Genomic DNA, 25,709 nt, shown 5'->3' with positions numbered 1-25,709 from the left:
GCTCTCAGCACCCAGGCCTGGCTCAGCAGAGCCAGCGTAGGCTGCTGGCAGATGAATGCCCAGTTGAAATGACGCCCTCCACAGTGCAGTGCCCGGGGCTCCTGTCCAGCTCAAACTTTCTCCTCCCCTTCTCAGGCCCCACCACCCGTTTTCACCCCACAGTGTACAGAGACCCCTCCCCACGCCTCTCCATGCTCTAAAACTCTTTAATCGAAATTCCACAAAGGATTCCCCTCATATACGTGTATAAAAACAAACTTGGGTCATGCCCTGAAGCAGGAGATGGAGCAGAGGGTCCAGAGCAGAGCGGGCATAAGACTTTCTAGGGACACGCCCGCTCCTGCCACCCGACAGGATCACACTGCAGTGAAGGCTCAGCACAGATTGACTGGAACAGAGGACCAAAGACTGGGCGGTGGGGGAAGAGGGCTCCCTGCGCCTCAGGCACCTCGGAAGCAGGGTAGGGATTTCAACCCCGCTCTTACGATCCACCCACAGATTTTGCACTGTTGCTCAAGTAGTTTTGAATAGCACCCCAAGAGTGTCGGAGGTTGAGCAGTACATTATGTGGTCACCATCTCTCTCGACCGCAGGGGGCAGGCGGTGGAGCCCTCTCCTCTCACCTTCCCAGCAGGCCCCTGGCTCTCCCCTCCACTCCCATCTGTGGTGGGTGGTGCAACCTCTGGCCTGGTTCCCATTGCCCAAGATGCCAGCTGGCTCACAGTGGCCACCGTGCCGCAGCAGATACTTCCTGTTTTGGGGCTTCTGGCCAGTGAATCCTGGGGACCAGAGTGCAGGCAGTGGGAGCCCCAGATTTGTGTAACCTGCTGCCGGCTCCTCAGAGTTGGCTGCTAGAAGGCAGCTGGGGAAGGCTCCCACGGCCCAGGGCCATGCAGGTCCAGCCCCAGAGCCTCACGGTTACAAAGAGGTTTGACAGACGAGCAGTCTCAGGCAAGATGGGGGAGCTGGGTCCACCACAGTGGGGAGGAGTCTCTCCACATCTTGTCCTATCTTGTCCCTCATGCCGGGAGGGTGGCACTGGGGAGCCTGCCCAGTGCCCATCTCTGCTGTCAGGTCCCAAGGCTTAGGTCCCGGGAGAGAGGCTGCCACACAGCTGGCAGTTCTGGGGCTTCTAAGATGGAGGTCAGGTGGCATCAGTAGCTGGTGAATTTCAGGTCTCTGGGGCGGGATCCCAGCACCCCACCATCCTTGAGACAGGGGCTGAGCGATCCAACATCTTCTCCCTTCTGCCACGTAGCATCCAGGGAGGCTGAGGGTCTGGCCATCAGGGGTATTTCAAAGAGTCTGAGCTTAGAGCAGGAGGAAAGAAACCAGGGCCAAGGCCGAGGGACCACTTAGAGGGCCAGCCCTAGCTCAGATGCACCTGCCCCAGGCCCAGCCACAACTGCCCACGGCCCCCAGCTGGTCTAGATGGCCTCAGAGTTTGGAGAGTCAGGGACAGGGTCTGCAAAGGAAAGGAGAAGCAGAGTGAGGTGGGGGTTCCTCTGTCCTTCATCCCCCCAACCCCACACCCTGAGGCTGTGAGGACTCCCCAGGGAGGGCGGGGAGTGAGGCTGATGGCCTGCACGCCATGGAGAGGTCATGCCCTTGCGGGCCATAGAGCCGTGAGGGAAGAGAAGCACTTACCTAGGGAGGGGAAGAAGACATCCCCGGGGCCTGGTGGAGACAGAGGAGTGTTGGGCTCAGAGAGCAGATGCCGCCCAGACTCAGAAGGCTGCCTCCGGGCCATGTACGTCAGGGGTTGCCTGGGCTTGGTCTCTGGCATCCCATGGGAAGGTGGAGAGGTCTCAAAGCCGGGGTTTTCGATTCCTTGAGTGTTGTTGCTAGAGAATCAGAATTGAAGGTCATCCGTGCTGCCTGGGGCTAGGCCTCTGCCCTCCCGCCTGCCTGCCTTCTCTGCTCCCTTCCCCTCACCTGCCTTCCCACCCCAGGCGTCAGCAGCCTCTCCTAGCAGGAAGGGAGGATCCAGGGCCAGAGAGGAAAGGCCATGGGCTGCCCTCGCCACCTGCCCTGAGCTGAGGGCATCTGACCCCAGCTCCACCCTGTGGTCTGACCATCTGCCCCAGGCCCAGGAAGGAAGCCCAGGGTCAGAGGCGCCTCTGGAATCTGGGGACAAGTCTCTCTTTGGTCAGTAGAGTTAATGGCATTAGCACTGAATGTCCCCACAGCTTGTCTTGAGCTGAAGGGAGGCGTTCTTCCTGCTTGGGCGTGGGACAACCTCTGAGGACCCCTCCAACTCTGAGATTCTAGCAGGACTTCCTGTGACCCGTCTTGAATATCATCCCTTTCAAACATCAGGGAGGAGCTCTGAATTTAGTGTTGCGTGTACCGGGGCCAAATTTCTAAATGTGGCTCATTCCCAAGCACGCCCTCCGTGCCAGGCTCCATGCCAGCTTCCTGCCCAGAGTGCACCAACACACATTCCCTTTCTACTCTATCCCCAACCTGCCGCCTCCATCTGAGCCCGGTCAGCCTCTGCCCTTGTAGCCTGACAGCCTTCTCCTTGGGTGCCCTGCAGGGAGGGGCCACAACTCCAGATGTGCTGGCCTCCTTTGCATGTTTCAGTGTCTGCCTGGGCTCAGCTGCTTCCTCCCCTCCCCCACCCTGGCCTGGCTGACCACTGAGGCCCGAAGGTGGGTGCGTAGTTCATCCAAGCATCCTGGAGCTCAGACTGCTGGGTGAGGGGTGGCAGGGAAAACAGCCAATCAGCACAGATGTGTAGGCCTCGGTGGCAGGTGGCAAATGCTCTTCTAACCAGCTGTGCCAGGCAGCTAAACAGGGGCCCTGCTGCCCAGAAATATCTCCTTCCTGACAGCTGGCCCAGAGCACAGAGAGGACCAGGGAGGCCACACCTGTGTTCTCAGCCCTGTCGTGGTATAAGCAGTGACCAGAGAGGAGAGGGGAAGAGATCCTGGTGAGGGTGGCAGAATCAGTCTGTCCTGGCTAACAGATCCCCCTCCCCCTTAACTGCTGCAGAAGGAGTTTGGGTGTGGATGCTGCCCTTCAGAGATGACAGCCCAGGGAAGAGACACGGCCTGCCAAGCTCTGAATCGGGGTGGCACAGCTGCTAGAAGTGTTCTCAGGAAGGTCTCCATGGGCCTTACCTGTCCATCCGCACCAGCTCCTGGGCACCTAGGGACAAACAGACAGAGAAGCTAGTCACAAAGGGAAGGCTTCCCTCGACAGCATCCCTGCCCTCACTGGCAGATGTCCCTCAGGGAACGGGAGCAATCCTGGACAGGGCCGTGCTCAGCCCTGGATCCCACTTCTGTTCACTCAGGAAGCCCGTATGGCAGGCAGTGCTCTGCGTGTCTACCCAGCAGGTGAGGCCCCAGTGAGCGGCCCCTTTTGACCAGTGATAAATGAAATTTGGGCTGCATTTTACAAGTGTCTGGGACAACATTTGTTGCCAGGAAACGAAAGGCAGCCAGTGATTTCTCCCATGTCTTCACTTGGTGATGTTAGACATTCACGAGCAACCCAAGGCCTGGCTCCTGAACTTGCCGTTTCCTGTTTGGACATTTGTCACGTTCTGGTCGTCAGCCGTGATTTACTGGGCAGGAGTGTCGGAAGGTCAGCTCCTAATTAGAGTTCCTGGTCCTCTCTGTCCCGTCCTCTGCATTGCCTCATAGGGTGGCTTTCAAGGCAACATCTCTTAGAGGAAACTCAGGGGGCCTGAGACCCTCTCACTTCTCAGCCATGCTACTACTTTCTACTCTGCAGCCAAGCTGCTGCCACCCTGCCCCACTGTGCGGGTTCCCCACCCCCCAAACTGGCCACCAACCAGATGCAGTGACCCCAACTTCCCTCTTTCTTGCAGCTCCCCACGTACTCCCACAGATCTTTCTCGTCTTTTACGGGCTTTGCTGCTGATTACGATGGGGAAACAAGCGGTAGGGGAGGGGCACAACAACACCACCCACGGGAAGTTGCACACAAGTTCCTGAAATCTCTGAGGTATCAGAATCATGGCTCCTTGTTTACCGGGTGACTGCGTCCCCTCAGCTCATCCTCTCCTCTGCCCTGGGGACACCGAGGCTCTGATACTAGAGAGGTTGCAACACCCATTGGCCTCCTCCGCAGCACGCTGCCTTCCTCAGTGCTCCCAACCCTTTCTCTTTCTTTTTTCCTGAGTTTGGCTCATTCCCAAGCATACTTTCTGTTCCAGGCTCTGTGCCAGGCTCCGTGCCATCATCCTGCCCAAAGTGCACCACACACGCTCCCGTCCACTCTGTCTCCGACCTGCCTCCCCGCTGCCCCGCTCTGGGCCACTCGGCCTCTGCCCTGTGGCCACACTCCTGGCACGTCCCAGGTGACTTCCGTTGCCATAATTCCAACAGCTGCTTCTCCAGAGTCTAGATCAAGAAGAATGACCTGAATCTCCACTCCCTCTCCATTTCGCACCTGGTTTCTCTAGCATCGTCCCCTCTGGCATCTCTTGTGTCTGTCTCTAAGCCTTCGACCATGCAAGTCATTTTTTTTTCTTTGTGGAGAGGACAGAGGACTGGCCTCAAAAATACTTTTTTTTTTTTTTTTGCGGTACGTGGGCCTCTCACTGTTGTGGCCTCTCTCGTTGCGGAGCACAGGCTCCGGACGCACAGGCTCAGCAGCCATGGCTCACGGGCCCAGCCGCTCCGCGGCATGTGGGATCTTCCCGGACCGGGGCACGAACCCGTGTGCCCTGCATCAGCAGGCAGACTCTCAACAACTGCGCCACCAGGGAAGCCCTCAAAAATACTTTTATTAGGAGATAAATGATTGATACCTTCCTGTTACTGCCTATATTAAACCTGGGGAATGGTGCTATGAAGTGGCTTCCCATCACAGAAATGGGGCTCGTTTAGAGTTTCAGAAGATGTGCTCAATAGCCCTAGCCGGCCCACCGCACCCCCTTGAGCCTTCTTTCAGTGCAATTCTTCAGCACCCAGCTCATCTGTCCCTTCCTCTGTGAAGCCCTCAGTCTGCAAGTGTCCCAGTGCGTGGAATAGAAGATACTGGGGGCTGACCCCGGCTCCCCGTGTCCTCAGGACACCCCACAGTGTTCTGGCCTGGGGATGTCCCCTCTCTGTTTTTCCTTCCTCCAGCCCGGGACAGGGGCAGAGCCTTGGCCAACCCCCTGGGGCCCTGTAAGGAAGGCTGTGAGGCGCCAGAACAGGGTCAGCAGTGCACCTCCTCCACCCAACGCCGTCCTCTGCCAGGAATTTGCTTCCCAGTTCCCGTTCCCTGATGGAGACAGCCCTGTGGTCTGGAGTAAGGGGGACAGAAAGCACCTCTTTTGCTGGGAGCCAAGCCTAGCTGAGCGTGGCCCCCTCCTCGTCCCCTTCCCACCTCCGTGGAAGTGCTCCACAGACGAGCAGGAGCTGAGGGCAGCTCTGCAGTGATTTCTCTCCCTGGTTGACCCCCGGGGTTCCTCTTTCTACTCCAACCCCTTTACCCTCCCCCACCCCGGCCCCAACCCCAGGGTATCTGTGTAGATAGACTGTGGTGGATTTCATGAGAGGAATAAGGGCGTCCTGAGAGGAAGGGAGAGGTGGCCACAGCCTCTGAGTGACCCAGTGACAGAGGGACAGAGGGGTGTCAAGTCGTTACAGTCCAGCCGAAGGCAATCAGATGTAAGCCAAAGCCTTCCTGCAGAGGACAAGAGGGGAAGAGGTGGGGGAGGCGAAGCGAGGGCCCACACCCTCCTGCTCTTGGAAGACTGAGACAGGACGAGGCTCATGGGTGGAGTCAGAGGAAGGGCAAGGTGCACTGTCACCCAAAGAGACGGGTGAAAAGGTATTTGTGGTCACAACTTGAAACCTGGCTCCACCACGTACTCGCTGTGTGGTTCCTTAAGGGACTTACTGAACGGCTCTGTGTCTCAGTTTGCTCAGCTGTAACATGGGGCCAATGGTAGGAGCAAACTCTTAGAGGGGTTATGAGGAATATGTGAGAGAATGTATATAGCAAGCTTGGCGTGGTCCCTGGCACAGCAGTCCTACTGGTTAGGGGTCGTCTGCTATGACGCGCATGCTGACGAGTGTTTTTATTATGTGGTGGGACTATATTCCCTGAAAAGCGTGAGGTGAAAAGCTCTGAGTCTGAGTCTTAGCTCTTCTGCTTACTAAGTTATATAACATTGGGTTAGTTATTTAACCCTGCTGATCTTAGGTTTCTCACCTGTAAAACGAAAGAGCTGAATCAAGTTATCTCTAAGATCCCTCGCAGTTCTGATAATCCAAAGGTCATTCTGTCCCAACAATTGCTACCAAGACAAGCCTACCCATACATTAAAGCAGGGCCCCAAACAGTCTCCAGGCGGTAGCACTTTTATAAGCCAATTTCAGCTACTCCGTATGATTATTCACTCATTCAACAGTTAATTCATTGAGCGCCAAGGGGCTAGTGGATCCCCTCCTCTCTCCACCATTGAGCCCAACTCCTTGTAAGACCTGTAGCAGCTCCTGTGTCTTGAAGAGCACAATTGTGCCTGCCTTTAGCCTTTGCTAATCCCCGTGGCTGAGGGGGTGCTGGGGCAGGTCACTCACACACCCACCTAGCCCAGGCGGGCAGGGATACTCACGGCGGTTGGAGGCCACCTGCCTTTGCTTGTAGACCAGGAGCAGGATGAGGGGGAGGCAGAGGATGCCCACGATGCAGGCGCTCGTAGCCAGGGCAGCAGCCGTGATGCCTGAAAGGACAGAGGCGGCCAAGGTGAGGCCCCGTTCCCACTGCACCTCCTGAGGGGGAACTGGGGCCCAGAGAGGGAAGGCCTGGCAACAGGGGGACCCACCTTTACCCACGCCCCACAGCCAGACCCTCACTGACTTGCAGAGGCACGGAAGGTCTGGGGACCCCGGGGGGGCCAGAGCACCAGAAAGCAGGCCAGGCGCTTACAGCTAAGGCAGCTCAAGCGGGGAAAGAGAAGGGTCCTCATCCCAGCCCACGGGGAACAGCTCGACCACGGGTGACAGGCTGTTCCCTGAAAAGGGAGAGCAGGCCCTTCACAGACCTCACGCCACAGAGTTTAAGGTCAGAAGGAGCCCGAGACATGAAAAACTTTTGGAAATAGATAGTGGTGATAATTGCACAACACTGAGAGCATAATTAATGTCACTGAATCAAACACTTAAAAGTGGTTAAAATGGGGCTTCCCTGGTGGCTCAGTGGTTGAGAGTCCGCCTGCCGATGCAGGGGACACGGGTTCGTGCCCCGGTCCGGGAAGATCCCACATTGCCACGGAGCGGCTGGGCCCGTGAGCCATGACTGCTGAGCCTGCGCGTCTGGAGCCTGTGCTCCGCAATGGGAGAGGCCACAACAGTGAGAGGCCCGCGTACCGCAAAAAAAAAAAAAAAAAAAAAAAAGGTTAAAATGGCAAATTTTATATATGTTTTATCTCAATGAAAAATAAATGAATAAAAAGCCCTATTTATCCCCAGAGAGACTCCTTGGCTCCAGGATGGGGCCTCTGAACTGATCTCACATGTACAATTCACGGGGAAAACTCTTGGGGCAGGAACTAGGGAAATGTGAATCCTTGTCCAACATTTAAATTTTTTTTAAACTTTTGAAATTACACAGAAAAAAATTTACAAGTTAAAAAAAATTCAAAAGTTTCTTCCTCCCCCTCTACCCGGGTCCCCTCCGAAGACATAATCACTGTCAGCAGTTTGTTTGTGTTTAGTCTGGATACATTCCCCGCATGTAGAGCATACATGGGATCACAGGACAATTGCTTTGCCCACTTAGCACGGCTTAGACACCTCTCTGTATGGGCGCAGAGATCCACCTCCTTCTGCCTAGGGCTTTATCACGTGGCTTACCCAAAATTTATTGAAACAGTCCCCTACTGGTGTGTAGGTAAGTTTCTTCCATTTTCAACATAACTAATAAAGTAGCAATGAACTTCTCGTGTAGGCATCTTTGCTCACTTGGGCAAGTACATCCGTACATAAAACCCTAGTAGTGAAAGTGCTGAGCCAAAGAGTAAGTGTATTTTCTTTGAGGCTATTGCTAAATTGCCCTCTAAAACAAACTTGTACTGCTTCACGACCCCATCAACAGCATGGGAGGTTTGGTTTATTTCAGTCCCTCTGCTGACTCCAGGAGTTTGGCTGGGAAAAGACGTGCCCTCAGAACCACAACCAGTGTAAATGCATTTCCTTCCCAATTTCAGCCCTTCCCTCTGACAGAAAAGCCACGGGCTGGGATACCTCGTCACAGCGTCAGCTTGGCTTCAGGGAGCTTTGGGGAGGTGAACGGGCTCAATGTTGCCTTTGCACTACTTATTTGGGAATAAAGGCTGTTTTTATCTCATTGTATTGCTGAACAACCTGATGGTGTAAACAAGCTTTCAGGGAGTTTGTTCAGACCTCAGAAGAGAACAAGCTGTTTTCAGGCGCTTTAGAAGTACCCGCTGGTACAAGAACAGTCGCTGTGCTGTTACAAAGCAAGTTCGACTCCACATTAAAGCAGGTTCCCCACAGACCTTAGCGAGGCTGCACTTTGAGAGTATTGAAAGTTAAATGTTCTATAATTCAGACATTTGAGTATCTCTAAACCCCATCACAGGACCTTATTGTGGGCACTGAGAAACCGGCTGCACAGCGCTCTTTTCTGGTCGTCAAAGCAGGTCTCCTCCAGACTGGTACTAGGCAGCATTTGGTGTAGTCAGTCAGTGATCACTGAGTCCAGCTGCCTGTTGGCTGTGGGTGGCTTGGCCCAGCCTCTACCCGACTCCTGTCCCCAGGCAAAGACTCCCTCTCTTCGGCCCCTCTAGGGGATCAGGGCTTGGTTTACTTACAGCCTGGCCTGGGAGTTGAGGCTAGGGCCAGGGGGCAGGGTTTGGGGAGAGTTCTGTGGGCCAGTTGCCCTCCGACACCGTGGGCTCCTCTGCAGAGCACAGCCTCTCCACAGCTCCCCGGCTCTCCCGCTACGTGTGGTCAGTACCTGGGGGTGAGGTTGGGGGCTCCTGCTCTGTAGCCATCCAGAGCCAGACTCATGCTTAGAAGGTGATCAGGCACCGGCAGAGGCACCTGCCTGGCGAGCAGCAAGCAGTGTGCCAGGCCCTCACACAGCGGGTGGGATGGGAGGGGCCCAGCGAGTCTTTGCCCAGGGCCTGCCAGTAGTACCCCGAGGGTGTTTATGGAGGAGGGGGGGAGTTCAGTAGAGCTGCCCGGTTCCAGGGCCGGGGCTGGATGAAAGCAAACCATACCTCCTGCTGTGTTGGGGTGGGGGTGGGGAGGTTGCTTCTTAGGGAGATGGGCTGCCCAGCCCCCTTCCGAAGGTTCAGTGAAAAACCACAGCCCCCAGCAACTCGGGGCTCCTGGGCTCCTTGGGTACCACCTTCCTCAGCCCCACTCCTCTCATCACCTCCCCTGCCGCCTGAAGCTGCTGTGAGCATTCAGAGGATTTCATAGACCAACTACCCTCCTCCTCCCCCAGAGACAACGCCAGGAGGCTGGGGCTGCAGTCAGAGCAGGGAAACTCAGAGAGCTGCTTGGCTGAAGCTTCATTAACTGATCAGGTACCAAGGCTGGCCGGGGGGCACCTGTCTTACAGCAGGGACTGGGATCTTTCCAAAGGCAAGTGGCAGTGGAGGGCAGTACCCAGCGGTCAGCCCTGCGGCCTACTAGGCACATGGGTCACCAGGCAAATGTTTCGAGCTGTTGGAAAACAGGATATGTGTCCACTGTCTGCTGCCATCTACTCGCCATCCTGCCTTGGCACAGGGGAATGGATGAGATGACGGGAAGCCAGGCCTAGAATTCCACATTAGAAGTAATAGTGGCCAACACATACACAGCACTTACTCCGTGCCAGGCACGGCTCTTAGCGCTTTCTTTACACAGAGGACCTCATTTTAGCCTCATGACAACCTGGAAAGTATGATTGTAACTGTCATCTCCATTTTACAGATGAGAAAACTAAGGCACAGGGAGGTTAAGCAACTGGGCTGATTTCAGGATCTGTGCTCTTACCCACTTTACCACACTGCCTTTCACTGGAATGGACTCGGGTTGCAACTACGGCCGACACAGTACTTAATTTTTATTTAATTAGTGGCCAACATTTTAAAATTCAGGGAGTTCATGTAAATTCTGGACTTCTGACTTTGCTTGAAAATTCAGTGGCTCTGGCAACCCTGGGCCCCCTTCCTGGCATGTGGCGGTTGGAACTGCAAGTACAGACTGGCAGCTGGGTGCTCACCGCAGTCTCTACCCCTCCCTACTGTCCTACCCACCAGCTCCCGGGCCCTGCGGGCATTTAGTTTTTGAGCCCTGACTCAGCACCTTAGATAACACAGGGGGCCTCCCTGTTAGTTGGAAAGGGACACAGTTGCTCACGTTGCTCAGTGGACACACGATACCCGGAGAACTGAAGCACTGTCCGAAGCCCGCACACCCCACCCAAAAGCATAGCCGGGTTTCTCTTCATCTGAGACCACTTCCGCCTTAGTGCCAAAACTCCACCACAGCTGTAGTCTGCAGACCTCCAGAACCAAGGGCCTGGAAGGGGATCGAAAGGGGACTCCAGAGATCATTGACGCTATCCCCCTGCCCTTGATGCCGAGACAGAAGCAAACATGTCCCTTTGGCCTTTAGCCAATTCCCTGTAGACAGTGGTTCAGGGAAGCAGGGAGCAGAGCGAGGCTGCACATCCCACAAACTGGAGAGGAGGAAAATGTCAAAACCTGAGAGCAGAGGTGCCCGGCAAAGGAAGCCTGACCCTTAACAGTCAAGTTCAAGGTTCTGCCTCACTCTTGGGCGCGCCTCAGCCAGACTCCTGGGATTTCCCAGGTGACTCCTGTTCCCTTAATTCCAGCAGCTGCTTCTCTAGAGTCTAGATAAAGAAAAACGACCCAGATCTGCACTCCCTCTCCATTTCACGCCTGGTTTCTCTAGCACCATCCCCTCTGGCATCTCTTGTCTCTGTCTCCAAGACTTAACTCATACAGCTAATTTTCAGGAAACGAGTGTTGACAGAGGGGAAGGCCCCAGTGCTCAGGCGGGGTTTGCACACTGAGAATCAGGCACTCTGGCTTCTCCTCTTGGCTCTGGGAGACTGGGAACAAGTCCCTTCACCCGTGTGAACCCTGGTTTCTCCAGCTGTGAAATGGCGGCTGTGGCGGAGGTGTTCCTGCGGGAGCAGAAGTGGGACTAGGGGGTTGCTCAGAGTGGAAGGGGCGATGGGGAAGTAAACACTCAGGAACCCCACCACGTGAGGCTCACCCTGTCCTGTGCACAGCACACGTGTGCGCACACAGTCATGAGGCTGCTGCATGGGAAGGGAGGGGCTGCTCGGGGTGGGGGGCCGCCTTTCCACCCTCCCCAGGGAGCTGCCAGTGGAGGAAGTGAGGAAGGGCAGCGGCTTGGTACCGAGGCCACACACGAGCTCTGCGGTGTGCAGGAAGAGGGGCTTGTTCTTGGTTCCGTGTGGGTCTAACTCAGACCCAACTGTGCGTTCTAATTTTGTTCCTGGCTGGTCCATTTGTTGCTTCAAAAAAAATGAGTAGTTCGAATAGAAAGTCACCACAGCCTTTGAGTGGGGGCTTGGCCAGGGCCATAGCTGAGCTGTTCCCATTCCTGGCTTCAGTTTTGGTGTATGTCCTCCTGGAGGGCAAGGAGGAGGCCTGCACTTTTGTGTCTCCAGGGCCTAGGCCAGGGCTGGTCCACACTGGATGCCTGATACATACCAACAGAGAGAAGGCTGAGGAAGCCAAGACCCCTCCTCTCAGAAGAGGGGGGTGTCCCTAAGATGTCCCCCCTTTGCCTGCTGTCTCCAGGCTGCTGGGCATTCTCGCCTGGCCTCCTAGTGCCCAGGCACCTCTTTTTTTTTTTTTTTTTTAATTTAATTTATTTATTTTTGGCTGCATTGGGTCTTCGTTGCTGCGTGCGGGCTTTCTCTACTTGTGAGCGGGGGCTGCTCTTCGTTGCGGTGCGTGGGCTTATTGCGGTGGCTTCTCTTGTTGGAGAGCGTGGGCCCTAGGCATGCAGGCTTCAGTAGTTGTGGCTCACGGGCTCAGTAGTTGTGGCTCGCGGGCTCTAGAGCTCAGGCCCAGTAGTTGTGGCGCACGGGCTTATTTGCTCCGCGGCACGTGGGATCTTCCTGGACCAGGGCTCGAACCCGTGTCCCCTGCATCGGCAGGTGGATTCTCAACCACTGCGCCACCAGGGAAGCCCCGGGCACCTCTTGAAGCAGTGCCCCCGTCCCCTGTAGGGCACCTCTGGGCAAATACCAGGGGGCTGACTGACACCCACCACACTGTGTGTCCAGTCTCCTACCCCGACGTGGGAAAAAGATGATGTAAGCACAGTCCTAGCTGCACTTCCCTTGTCATCTGTGTGAACTGAGGCAGTTATGTCACCTCTCTGGGCCTCCATTTCCATGTAGGTAAGGTGAAGTTGGTGACACCTATTTCACAGGGTTCTTATAAGAAGCCACTGAGATACCAGTACTTGGAAGGACTTAGCACAGTCCTGGCACATAGTAGGAGCTCTAAAAAAGGTAGTTCTGTTCCCCTTCCTGAGCCTCTCCTTCCTACCTCCCCACAGAGAACAAGGAGATTTTAAATAGTTGAGTCCAAGCCAGGAGGACCCCCACCACAGCGCTCCAACCTTTGCCTGCGGCAGAGGGCTAGTGTGCAGGAGCCGTGCCCACTGAAAACAAGCTCGGCAGCCTGTGGCACCCAGTACCTGTCGCGAGGTCACCTGGCCAAAGGCCACTGCCAGGGCACAGCCCCACTCAGAGAGTCAGGAGCTGGGACTCCAGGAGCCACCTTCCTCAGGCTTTGGGCCTTGGAAGGGACATGGGCTTCTGGGGGCCGCAGCCCAGTGGCTCAGGTGAAGGGGGAAACAAAAGGGAGAGGCAGCAGCAAAGGAGGAGGAATGGGGGTTCCGTGGGCTTGGGGTGATGAGGTCAGAGTTCAGAATGAGGTCTGGGTCCAGGATGAGGACAGAGGAGAACAGAGAACCCAGAAGAGCCAAGAAGGTGGTTCCTTACTTTCACTCTCCTTGGAGGAGGGCGGGTACACAGTGCACTTGGATGGTGCTTCTTCGCCTGTGGGAGCAGAGAAAAGGGTCATTAGGTGGGTGTCAGACCCAGGAGACCAGGAAGACTTGTCCAGGCTGGCATGCCCCCCCCCGTCACAGGTACTCAGGCTAGTGTCCCCTTGGCAACATTGGCCCGGCTGTGCGCACACACACACGCATACACACACACGCGCACACACACACACACACACATACGCACACACGGAGGCATATTTTCACTGCACAGCCAGGCATGCCCTGCCCATTGTCATGACACATGACACCCTCAGGGGCATGTCGATACCTGCCCATACCCACACGTCTATCTACTCTACCACCCTTTGCCTTCTCACCTAGACACACACACACACACACACACACACACACACACACACACACACACACACACACACACACACACACACACACGTACACACGTACACTCTCTCCTGACACCCCAGGTGTGAGCCATGGAACTGTGGTAAGCAGTCACACTCCCAGCCCAAGGTCATACACCCTGTTAAAAAGTCCCACTGTCATAAACAGAGCCACGTACGCCCTTCCGTCCATCACACCCAGCTACCCAGAGAGACGCGCACACAGCTCCACACACCATGCCACCCCTGTAGTGCCAGCACCACCCATACAGAATCACACAGCCTCCGGCACAGTGTCGCACCATCAGATGCACAGCGCCACCCCACAGCCACGCTGTCCTCCTCTCTGCTCCCCCTCCCAGACAAGCACAGGCACCGTCCCCAGCTGTCCCACAGAGGCAGCCCTCACCTCTCTGCACCTGCAGCTCCATGGCTCCGTAGAGCCGCTGCTCCGAGTGGCGGTGCCTGATCTCCACCACCAGGCAGCAGTAGAGGCCGCCGTCCAGCAGGGTCAGGTTGCGCATGGTGATGGTGAAGTTGCCGTGGTGGTCAGAGGCTGACTCCAGCCCATGGCGCTGGGCCAGATCCTGGCTGGAGTTGGCCTGGTGGCCGCCGTGGTGCAGGTGAAGGTCCTGGAACGTGAGGTTGCGGATGGGCCGGCGCTCCGAGCAGGCCTGCACCTCACCTCGTGAGCTGCGGTACCAGGTCTTGTAGAAGGTCACGTCGTGCCCTTTGGCCAGGGGGCCCAAGAGTCTGCAGGTGAGAGTGACGTTCTGTCCCTCGGGACACACATACAGGGAATACGGCGTGGCGACCTTGAATGCTGCCACCAGACCTGCTCAGAGAGACGAGAGCCTGTCACCCGCCTGAGCCGGCGCCACTCCCAGTGCCCCCAGAGTAGGGAAGAACCTTGGTCTGGGGCTTCAAAGATGCGGGTTCCCCAGCCACAAGCTCCAGGCAAGTCAGCTGACCTCCCCAAGCCTCAGCTTCTTCTTTAGTTCACGAACCCGGCTCCGCCCCAGGCTGTGTGGCAGGAGCCACAGGAGCTTCTCCAGGTGTAGCTGGGTGAGGCATAGGAGAGACTCCAGGCAGGCAGCAGACTGGACCCGGCCAGCGCGTGTCCCTCTCCCAGGGGGCACATGTGCTCCAGCCCCGGCTCCCATCCCCCTACTGCAGGCACCACGGCTCTGCCCACACCTGGCCCCTGGCACTTCCAGCTTCCGTGCCCGGTGCCGTCGGGTGGGAAGCAGGGTGAGGAGAGGAAGGCTGTCTGGGAAAAGCAGCGCTTGGCCCTTGACTGCCCCTCTGGGGGCCAGCGGCTCCCGGGGCTGGCCTTGCCTTCGCGTTTCCTCCTCCGTGAGCCCTAACAGAGCGTCTACCTGCGTGAGGCCTGTGCCAGGTGCTACATCTCACCTGCAGGGGCTTATGGCCTAGCTGGGTAGACAAGTCCTGCCTCTTGACAAAATAACCCCATAGGCTAAAGGGCAAACCCGTACCAGCCTTCAGGGAGCTTGGAGAAAAGAGGACACGACCTTCCTGGGGGTGGTCAGGAGACTTCTTAAAGGAAGGAGGGTCTTTGGGGTAGACGGACAGAGAGGATTCCAGCAAGTGGAAGGTGGTAGGGAAGCAGGAAAACCCAAGGTGTCTAAGGGTCAAGGACAGGCAACGCAGAAAAGGTCGTCTCATCCAGGCACCCACCCGCCTGCCACCCAGTCTTCTCAGAAATATTTTCTAGTTCATTTTGTTTTCAATAAGCAAATGAAGCCATGCCCTGGTCCTCTTTATCCTACCCCAGCCTCCCAGCATTTAACCAGGTTCACCCCCCAAAGCGCTGGCCCTTCAAAACAGAAAATTCTGTCTAGCTATGAACCTCAGTTCCCTCATGTGTGCAGTGAGGAAAACATTAGCTACAAGAGGCTTGTGAGAGGACAGGATGACGAAAAGAGGAGAACGCGAGATGTGAGCTCTCATGCCCCCTGCAGACATAGGAGGGATAGCTATACTTATTAGACATTAGTGATATTTTGATTTTAATTGGCTAAAATCAGGGGCTGTTGTGGGCAGACAGGGAAGGAGGACCCTGTAAATGTGTACAGGATCAAAATGGCTATGTCTTTTCCATGGCCGTTGCCTGAACCCAAGATAACAACACGACTTCTTCCTCCAGATGCCCCTTCCCTATTTTACAGCCCATCCCCCTCTCCCCTCACCTGGCAGAGCTGAAAGCCTGGCCCAGTCGGGAGAAAGGCAGCCTGGTGTAGCTTTGGAATTAGCCCACCCTGCATTGGAGTCCAACAGCTGAGAGTTACATAGACCCTGAGCCTCAGACCCCTCACTGTAAAACAGAAGTGAAACAGCTACCTGCCGGAGTTGAGGCGGAATTACAGATAATTTACGTGAAATGCTCTGACGGTTGGTGCTTGATACCTGGGAAAGATAGGTCTCTAACTCATTTCTGCAATTCAAGAGACGTTAGGACATTAAGAGTGAAAAACATTCTGCACGATAGAATGGAGAAGCCAGATTGAGATTCTCTCCCACTAAGGTGTGAATGACTGGTAACAGCTGTGGTCCAACCTTGGCCTGCCTGCGTATTTAAAGCACAGTGTGAGGAGGCAGCAAAGCCACGGCCCCAAAGAATATGTCTGCAAGGGTGGAGTTTTAAGCCCCAGAAGGTAAACAGGACAGACACACACCAGAGCCTCCCACTTACAGCACCCACATGTGAGAGGGAGCCATGTCTGGGAGCCCCAGATTTTTGGAAAGTCATTGCCAAGGTAAGCAGGGATTTCAGAACTTCTTTAGCGAGATGCTGATCTCCCTTTCCAGCAGAAATATAGAAGCCCAGAAAGGGAAAGTGGTTTGCCTGACGTTCCAGAGGGTATGAACTCAGAACCTAGAGCATGGGGGCTTCAGGTAAAGCAGGATCTAGTTAGAACTAGAAGAAGGAATAGCATGGACATGTCTAACAACCCCGTAAGGCAGGTGTTCTTTTCCTTCCTGTTTCACCAATAAGGAGACAGAGGCACAGAGATGTTAAGTAACTCAGCGAAGTTCACGTAGCAAATAAGTACTAGAGTCAAAATTAAACTTAGGCACTTAGACTCTGTACTGAAAGAAGAAAATTGCAGAAACTGGCAGCCCACCGGCCATGCTCAGCCTTCAAACATATGTTATTTGACCCTTAAAGTATTTTACTCTTTTTTTTTTTTTTTTTTTTTGAGATCGCCAAAATTTAAAGACCGGGAATTTGATATGAAAATTCCGACTTGTAGCTTCTCTTTGAGAGTCAGTAAATTAACGCTAAAGCCGCTCTCCTGTGAGGCAGCCACCTGCTGGATCTGAGCAGCAGCCTCCGTTTAGATGGGACACTGGTGTTCTAGCTGCTGCGGTCCCTCCTACTTACTCCCTAACTTCCCACCTGGCCTGCCTCATTCCCTCACCATAAATGTCCCGTGGGCATCTGAGTTTCTGATCCATGAGTGTGGCTTCTTGGTGTAACCAGGGAGGGATTCTACTCCCGAAGCCCACTGTTCTACAGTTGAAACCCTCAGGCTCAGAGAGGAAATGATCCACCCGAGGTCCCTGGTGGAGGCCTGACTGCCAGATTTTGGTTGTGCCAGTAAATGGAAGTGGGGAGTAGCTACAGAAAGGATCCTCTAAGGGAGAATAAAAACCCACCCAGAGAGTGGACCCTGGATTATTTCTGCCCTCTACTCCCCCTTTCCCCAGCAGGCCACAGGGCAGCTCCCAGCAGCATCTCTCCCAGCTGGTAACTGGTTTCCCCTTTTCCCAACATTATCTTCAGCCCCAGAACTATCGCCAAGGGTGGGAGCCGAATCCACATCCAGCAGCATTTGCAGGAGCACACACACCTTGGGGGCCACGGGGAAGCTGGCTCAGTAGAGGCCAGGGCCGCAGGTCTGGGGTGGGCAGAGGCAGACGCAAGAAGTGGAGCACAGAGCTGAGCAGGGCGGGGAATGCTGAGTGGACAGAGCTGTGGATGGGTTGGGGCCAAGATGTGGCAAGACTGAGGCTAGCTTGTGGGCGCGGTAGGTGTGGGCAGGACGGGAGCAAGCAGTGGGGCACCAGCCCAGGGCCTCCAGCGGGACGTCAGGCCGAGCCCCCTGAGTCCCAGCAGTGGTGTTAATGACTGCAGAATTGCCCAGGAAGCAGTGGAGAGGGGGTTTTCGGCCCGAGGAGCGATTTCGTTGAAGACCCACAGGGGGGACACACAGAACTGGGGTTCAGAGACAGAGTTGGGGAGGGGGCATTGCTCAATCCCTTACACCCCGCACGCCCCAGAGGGACCTCTTCCCCTTTTAGAAAAAGGAGAGGCTACCCTGGGCTTTAGGTTTGGGCGTGGGTGAGAGGATTCAGTTTGAGCAAAAGGGCCAGATAGGAGTGGGCCGGGCATCTACAGGTTTTGTCCTGGGGGGAGAGAAAACATCTTGTTTGTGGTGTCTGAGACTGCAGCCAGGATAAGGCCCACGGGCAGCCTGTCCTTAGGAGGCACGGCGTTAGGGAGAACAGCGCACATGCCCCATGCCTCCCGTGACTGCGCATGCGCACGTGTTATCGGGGGGCTAGAAATAGCCCAGCTGGAAGTATAATTATTTGGCGGGAGGATGTTGCTTATTGTCAGGGGCAGATCCTTCTGGACACCTGGGGCATTGTCGGAGACTGGGGAGGAAGGCCCCTGGCTCCAGGGTGGCCGAGAGCATGTGGGACAGGAAAAGGCCCCCAGCCCCGGGCTGAGCCTGTGCCCATGTGGGAACCATCCATCATTGTGCTGTTCTTGGGGCCCTGCATCCCCCCCACCCAGCCCCCACCTGCTGCTGGGTAAGATGGTAGAAACACCTGGAGGAAGAATGCTGTGATCCTGGGAAATGTGAGGTCTCAGGATTCAAACTCTGGCCTGGGCAGGCAGATCCCTGGGCCCCAAACCCCACCTAGCCCTGCCCTTACTGTGTGCCTTTGGGCAGGTTCCATCCTTCTCTTCCATCCTTCTCTGGGCCTCCCTTTCTTCCTCCTATCTGGAGAGACTCCCCACATTCCTAAGCCCCTTCCAGCTCTGAAACCCCGTGGCAGGTGAGAAAGTCTGTCTTAGGGCAGAGGAAGGAGGCAAGAATGGGCTACAAAGGTGATCACGGGCATTTATGAGCCCCTCTTACATGTTAGGACTTGCTGAGCACTTTATACTCGTTTAAGTCTCATGACGCCCCTGATGTAGGTCTCATTATCCGCATTTTAAAGATGAGGAAATCAAATCAGAAGTCAAGCGATTTGCCCAAGGCCACACAGCCCTACGTGGCTGCACTGAGACCCACACCTTGGACAAGCCAGCGCCACAGGCAGCAAGAGCCCTCCACCCCTCCAGCGGGCGGGGCTGACACCTCATCCTCCAGCTACTTAGCGAGTAAACTGACCTCCAGTTGACGTCTGTGCTCTCCACGCAGCCAGCCTTGCTCTGCCTCAGACCCAAACCGAAAACATCATTCTTTCATTCCACAAATATTTACTAAGGTCCCAACGTGAGCCAGGCCCAAGGCAGAGAGGCCGTGGGGGTGCAGAGTTCCCTAAGGGACTTCCGCTCAGAATTTAGCCCTGCTTCTGCCACTTTCTAGCAGTGGGACCCTCAGCCGCAGAGGGGCTCAGCCTCTTGTGAAAGCTCCCGTGTAGGGGTAAGGAGTTCTTGTTCATCTTCATCTCAGGATGCTAGTTCTTTGTGACCTCTTTCCGCCCATAAGCTCTCACCTCGTGAAACCCTGTGGGTGTGCATGGGATGGGTGTGTGTGGGTGTAGACAGGCCGGTGTATTTACCCTGACCCGGCATGAGCTTACTCCACAGTCGCCAAGGCAACGCCCCAGCCTTTGGAGGTGGGTCCCTGGCTTGATTAGTCAGGCCTAGGAGGCCCCACCCAAAGAGCTGGACTCTGTCCAGCTGCTAGGGGCTGTAAGCAAACAGTTACTGATGGCCTGCTATTGCTGGCCCTGTGCTAGATGCAGAAGGCCAGGCCCTCGCCCTCAGAGGGGGCCCCAGACTGACATGGACCTCGTCTCCAGCTCCCTGCCAGACCCTGTCCTCCAGGACAGTCCATGGAGGGTATAAGGAAAGGCTAGGCTCTGTCTTTATCAAGATGGAGAGCACAGAGGGCAAGAGGCAAGGACCAATCAGGACTGGTCCTGATTCCAGTGCTAAGCTCCAGGAAGTACCTCCGGGACAAAGGGCTGAGGGCCCGGAGCCGGCAGGTCCGTCCGTGGGGCTCCGTGGCCAGTGAGGACAAAGGGCATCTCAGATGTGTTTACTGATACCTGCTCCTGCAGGAAGTGTCCATTCACATTGGACTAAGGAGTCTGGGAAGGGGAAGCCAGGCTCTATCGGAGGAAGCGGCACTTCCAGCACATTGGGAAAGCATCAGTGCATCTGGGGCTGGAGGCTGTTGGCCAGCACACCTCCCCAGGGAGGGCCTGGGCGGTTGGCCAGAGCCGCACCAGTGGATGTGTCTCTGGACGGCTCGTTCCTCAGCTCTCCCAGGCCCTCCCTGAGGACATTGTATGTAGCCCAGACTACCAGCTGCAGCCAGCTACCCTCAAGATCCTGTGCTGTGAAGACTTCCTAAGGTTCAGATTCAAATCTCTTTGTGCCCCACCCTCAGTGCAAGAGGCTCGGTGGTAATGGTATAGTAGCAGGCTCTTAACTCTGTGCCAGGCCTCATTCTAATCACTTTTATATGGAGCTGCTTATTGAATCCTCCCTCCCTATAAGGTAGGTACTGATATCGTCTCCACTTTACAGATCAGGAAACTGAAGCACAGAGAGGTTAAGTAACTTGTACAGAGTCTCATGAATAGCAAGTGGTGGTGCCAGGATTTGAACCCAGGTCGTCTCGCTCCAGAGGTCTGGGGTGTAGAAATAGCCAGGGATTGACCAGAGGCCCCACCTCCTTCTTGCAGATGGACAGGCTGCCCTGGCCAGTGAGGCTGCAGGCTCCCTCTCCCACTCTCTCCGTAGTTGTTGGGACAGCCTGTTGGCCCCAGCATGAGGAGAGGACCCAGCTAGAGCCACCGTATTTATTTGGAGAAGGCAACGGGGGCTGGGAGAATTTGGGCCTGGAAGAAGCCCAGAAAGGCCTTCTGACCCTGTCCTGGCCTCTTAGGATGAGCACTGTCATCTCTCCCTTCTTCCAGGAGAGCTGAACTGTCCCCTGCCCCCAGCCGCCACTCCTCACAGTGGTGAGTTTTCTTTTTCAGTGGAGAGGAGCTGACGGCATCTACAGCACAGGTAGTTTTACTTTCAGTTTTATGGCATTAAATAACACTGAATCACATAGAGAGAAGGTTATTCCCTTTTCGATTCTCTTTCAGTCCTGATTACATCAAAGAGAAAGTCCCAGTTTGATGCCAGTGTGTCTTCAAAACATCTCTATTATGTGCTAAGCTCTTCTTTTTTTTTTTCTTTTTCCTGCAAGGTACAGCAGGCTTGGAGCCTTCCCCAGGCTATAGTTTCCAACTAGAATTTACCTTATTTGGTTTTCCTATTATGTACTTTTATGATTTTGTTCTATTTATGGCAAGTGACACTGGCTTTCCATTTATGGCAGTGATACAAAGTTTCCTTTTGAAATCTATTTACTTAAGTCAAAGAAAGAGTAGATTTAAAGAGGGTACATATGATGATGGGCAGACACTGGAGAAATCCCCAAAGTGGTGAACAAACGGACTGAAGGTCAGGAAACACCATCATGGGATTACCCTTCCGAAGTGAGTGGTCAGCGTTGCCGAGACCCAGTTACCTAGCCTTCCCAGGGCTCAGATAAAGGCGGCGTGTGTGTTTGTGGTCCCACAGTAAGTGAACAGCAGAGACAGGGCTTGACCCCCGGTCCCCATGGGAAGTAAGATCCTATGTAGAAAGGCTGAGGGACTAGGCTGGCTCGGTCAGGAGCAGAGCAACTTCATTACTGAGTTACTGATGGACACAATGGTGGCCATTGTCTTTCTCTCTGGGGATGGTCAGCCAAAGTCAACAGGATGAATGTTAAGCTCAGTGGCAAGAAAGACCCCAGTAAGACAAGGAAACCCTGAGCCCGGCTTGCCTTGAAGTGGCAAAGTCCCCATCTCTGGAGAACTTTAAGAGGAGAATGTACAGACACCTCCATGGGCATTACAGACTGTAAGTGTGTAGAGGTGCTACGGAGGGCTGGGCCCAGCACTTCAGACCTCCCGGATTCTAGAGAGTCCTGTCCCAGTGAAACCGGTCAGTGCCTTCCCGTGCTCTGGGCGCTCTACCGGACCCTGCAGGAAGCAAGGAGCTAAGATGGTAAACCAATGGCGTGTGGCCTCCAAAAGCCAAGAGGCAGAATAATACTACACAGCCAGAGCTCACCAGGCGCCAGGCGCTATGTTATGCCAGGCTCTGTGTTACGTGTGCACCGAATATTCACAGCAGCCCTCTGAGGGAGGTGCTGTCGTCATCCCTATGGGAGAGATGATAGAACTTGCTCACGGATGCTGAGTAACTTGTGCAAAGTGACAGAGCAGGAAAGGACCATCTTGGGATTTGAACGGAGCTCTGCTTGACTCCCCAAGCCAGACTGTTAAGTGACAGGGTTGAACGGGAAGCCCTGGCATGCAGGGCACACAACTCCAGGTCCCTTCCATTCTCACACAGGGTGGCATCAGGAAGGCCTTGGTCATGCCTGCGCTGCTGCTAAGGGGATCCAAGGGTCCATCAGAAGCTTCACAGCAGCTCCCTGGTGAGGCCAGACTGCTCCTGGATGAACGGTTGGATTAAAACCTGGCACCTCAAACTCAGTCTTCGGGGCCTGGTCAGTGCTGGTGAGGGGTCACGGCCAGTATACCCGATGGGCACGAAGGACCCCTTTCTTCCTCTCTTCTTTCCCTCTGTCTGCTTGGGCCTAAGACCCATATGTGTGTGCATATAGGGAGGTGGCCTTCCAGCGGTGTACCACCCACCTGGGCCACCCTCTCCTACGGAGGTCAGGCCCCAGAGGGAACCTCTGCCCTACTTGGGGGAAAGAGAGAGCAACCAGCCCAGCTCAGCAAGGGGCTCCCCAGTATCGCTGCGTACCCCTGACATTGGGTAGAGGCTCCCTTATGCCCATGGGCTGGCCTCAAGCCTGCTTCTCTCCACCTCAGGGCCTCTGGGCAGCAGACTGTGGATTTCCTAAGAGCCGATCATTGCTGTGTCAGAGGCTTGCACCATTGGGTTACTCAACAAGGCCCCGCAACCCTGCTTACCATACAGGGGAAGAAGGGCTCTCACCTCCCCAGCCCCAGTGCACCTCCATGGGCTAGTCCCAGAGTTTGGGACTCTTGGGTCAGCCTGTGAGGACATGGCCGGGACAATAACTTCCACAGGTCCTGGGAAGGCCAATAGGGGAAGAAGAGGCTCTGCCACCCTTGGGGTCTGCTGGGTCCTGGCTCCCTAGGTGCCTCCCTCCACCCATTTCAACCTGGGTCAGGCCCAGGAAAGGGGTATCTGCAACTTTTCCTAGGCTCCTGTGCGCCATTATCACCACCACCATTCTCCATGGTGCTGGCCCAGCCCCAAGAGCTAGAGAACAAACAGGTCTGCACTAGCCGCCTCCATCTCACCTTCCCACAGCATCAAGGCTTTGACAGTGAGCAATCCTGCCCAGGGCCACCCGGCACCTCAGCAGGCCGGTGAGCAGGTCTTTCCAACTCAGACACCCTCCGGACCATGCCTGCAACCAGGCCTCCCCATCTCTTATCCCCCTTCTTGCACACTGTACTGGGTAGCAGCATGAATATTCATTAGCACGCCCATATTACAGTTAGGAATGCTGAGTCCCAGAGTAGTTCAAAACTAAGAGAATTCTCCTGACTCCTTTCAGTGGAAAGCTGCTTCAAACCCTAACCATCTCCTTGAGCTGGGCCCAGGGAGAGATGGAGCACCAAGCTGCTGAAGTAGCCAGGACCTCTGGGGGTGGAGCCTCCTGGCTGAAGAGACAATATGGAGTGAGGGGCTCTGAGCCTCTCTGCTACTGGCTCTGTGAAAGCTGGCTCTCTATGCCCTAGTTCTCTGGAACTCAGTTGCCCAAACTGGGGCTGCTGAACAGAGAGCAGCTCAGCCAGAGGAGGACAGGGTGGGGGTAAGAAAGGGCCTCTTGGGGTCACTTGGAAAGGAGGGGGCAGGGCAGGCGGTCTGTAGTGGGTGGGATGCTGGCCGGTCCTGCCTGCCACCATCCACTGCTCCTTTGGGAAGCCCTGTCTGCCATGAGCCATGGCCTTGGTGCCGAGACTGCTCCCCCACCCGCTTTGGCTCTTCCTGGGGAGCATCCAGTTCAGGGCTTCGGCATCTCTGTCTGTGGGGTGTGGGCTCCCTCCTCTTTATAGGAGGCCCAGGCCAGCCTCCCAGCGCTGAGATACCATGCTGCCTGCAGGCTCCCCAGTTTCTGAGGCGTTTTCCAGGTTCTCTCAGAACCCTCCTCTTGCTCTTACCCTGTCTTCCCCTTCCTCCTCTTCTGACTCACCCACGGGGTCCCTTGCCAAGCTCCCCACCTCCCTCCTGCCTCCCTCTGACTCCCTGCTGACTCACACTTTCCCTGAGCCTTCCCAGGGAAAAAGTTTAAAGTTTAGTTCCATAGGCTGCCTGCCGGCCCCCTCTTCCCTCAAGATCCAGCTGCTTCAGTCCTGGACAGGCAAGAAGCAGGGGCCAGGCTGTGGGTCCCGGGCCCTTTGCCCCCCCACTCAAGGAGCCCCTGTGTCCTGACCAGGATACCACCTAGAGTCGTGACAGTCTGGACTTTGGAAGGGGAAAGTGACACCTCCCTGTGTATGGCTTCTGTGTTTGAGCTGAGGAAACTGAGGCCCGAAAGATGCTATAAGTTATCCAAGGACCTAGGAGGGGCTCACAGCCAAGCTGGGCAATGTCCCACATTCTCCCCAGTGCAGGCCCTACACCAGTCCCTGGGCTGCAGATTTGCTACGATGCTGGGAATCAGCTGACCACTCAGCTCTCAGCCATCAGACCCTCAGGATAAGGACCAGAGGGCGCCCATGTCCAGCTGCGGACCAGTGCCTGCACTGACGAGTGCCCACCAAGGCTCAACCAAGAGTGTCACCAGGGTACGGGACACTGGCTGAGAGTATACAACTTCGGCGCCTCGTGAGACCCTGGGGTCCTGGGGTGGTGCAGGGAGATGCCACAGGTGTCAAAAGCCAGTGGCATCCACTAGAACACATTGGGCTGTCTCCACCGTGTTTATCTCCTGTGCTGCCGCAGGTACTCGTGCCTGGGCTCTCTGGGTCGGGAAGGGCTGGACAGGCAGCTGCTTGGGCAGCTGTCGGCATACACGCGTGCCCACCACCCAGCCAGGGCACTTGGCAGAGAGCCGCCGCCCCTGCCAAGCCGTCCTAGCGGCCTCCCTGCCGCGGGCTGGGGTCACGGCAGGCCGAAGGGGGCTCCCAGGGCGCCCCCATCTGACCTGGGACCCCCCACCCTGCCCCGCTGTGCTCTCCCGTTGCTCCTCCCTAGCACCCGGGCTCCGCCGACCTTACCTCGGGAGGCAGCCAGGAAGAAGGCGAGGAGCACAGGCCCCCGGCGCCAGCTGCCAGCCTCCGGGACTGGGGGGACGCCCATGTCGCCGTCGGGCAGAGCTGCGTCTGGCGCAGCCGGGCCGGAGCGGAGCCCGGGGGCGCGCAGGGGGCACTCCTGGTTCGCAGGGAGCGGACGGGACGCGGCCGGCGGGGAAACCTCCGCGCGAGTGAGCGCAGAGCAAGTGAGCGCGGCCGGCAGCCCGAGAGCCGCCCGCTCCCAGGGGCCCACAGCGCCCCCGGGCGGCCAAGGCTGAAGCGCTGCCTCTCCAAGGGCCCCCGCGGGAGGGGCTTCCCGCTGACTCGCACCCGGCTGGCCTTGTAGGTGGGGGAGCCAGTCAGTATGCCAAGAGTCAGCGCCACTTGATCGCCCGTTTGAAGCCTTTTCTTCTCTCCCCCATTACTCTTTGCAGAGGATTAGTATTGTTGTAAAGCCTGAGAAGTACATCTGCGTCTAACTTAGCGCGATATTATCATCACCATCATAGATTGTATCAGCCCTCACCCACCAGCAGAGGCTTGTACCTGACGTCCTCCAGCCCGGCCCGGGTCCTGGCACTCCCAGTAGTGGAATGACTGACTGACTGACTGACTGAATGAATAGATGGACGGATGGATGACATGTAACTTTTGTAAAGAGCTAGGTGAGTGAGTTGGGGCAGGCTTGACTGTAGATTCCAGAGCCTGCAACACCCCTGTGCACGTGCACACACACGTGTGG

At 55.9% G+C, this 25,709-nt stretch overlaps 1 protein-coding gene across 1 annotated transcript; it reads right to left on the bottom strand.

Moving 5' to 3' along the window:
- VSIR (V-set immunoregulatory receptor) lies at positions 1-25,091 on the bottom strand. The gene is made up of 7 exons (XM_082853938.1): positions 24,953-25,091; positions 13,818-14,243; positions 13,003-13,059; positions 6,584-6,691; positions 3,126-3,153; positions 1,648-1,844; positions 1-1,465 (listed from the first exon to the last, which is right to left on the bottom strand). Exons 1-7 carry the CDS (start codon positions 25,032-25,034, stop codon positions 1,428-1,430), a joined length of 936 nt encoding a protein of 311 aa, XP_082710064.1. The 5' UTR covers positions 25,035-25,091; the 3' UTR covers positions 1-1,427.
- Positions 25,092-25,709: the final 618 nt, after the last annotated feature.

Source organism: Leucopleurus acutus (assembly GCF_964270905.1).
Source record: "Leucopleurus acutus genome assembly, chromosome: 14".
NCBI lineage: Eukaryota > Metazoa > Chordata > Mammalia > Artiodactyla > Delphinidae > Leucopleurus > Leucopleurus acutus.
The sequence above is the reverse complement of the archived record's forward strand: the minus strand, read 5'-3'. Positions and strand labels throughout refer to the sequence as shown.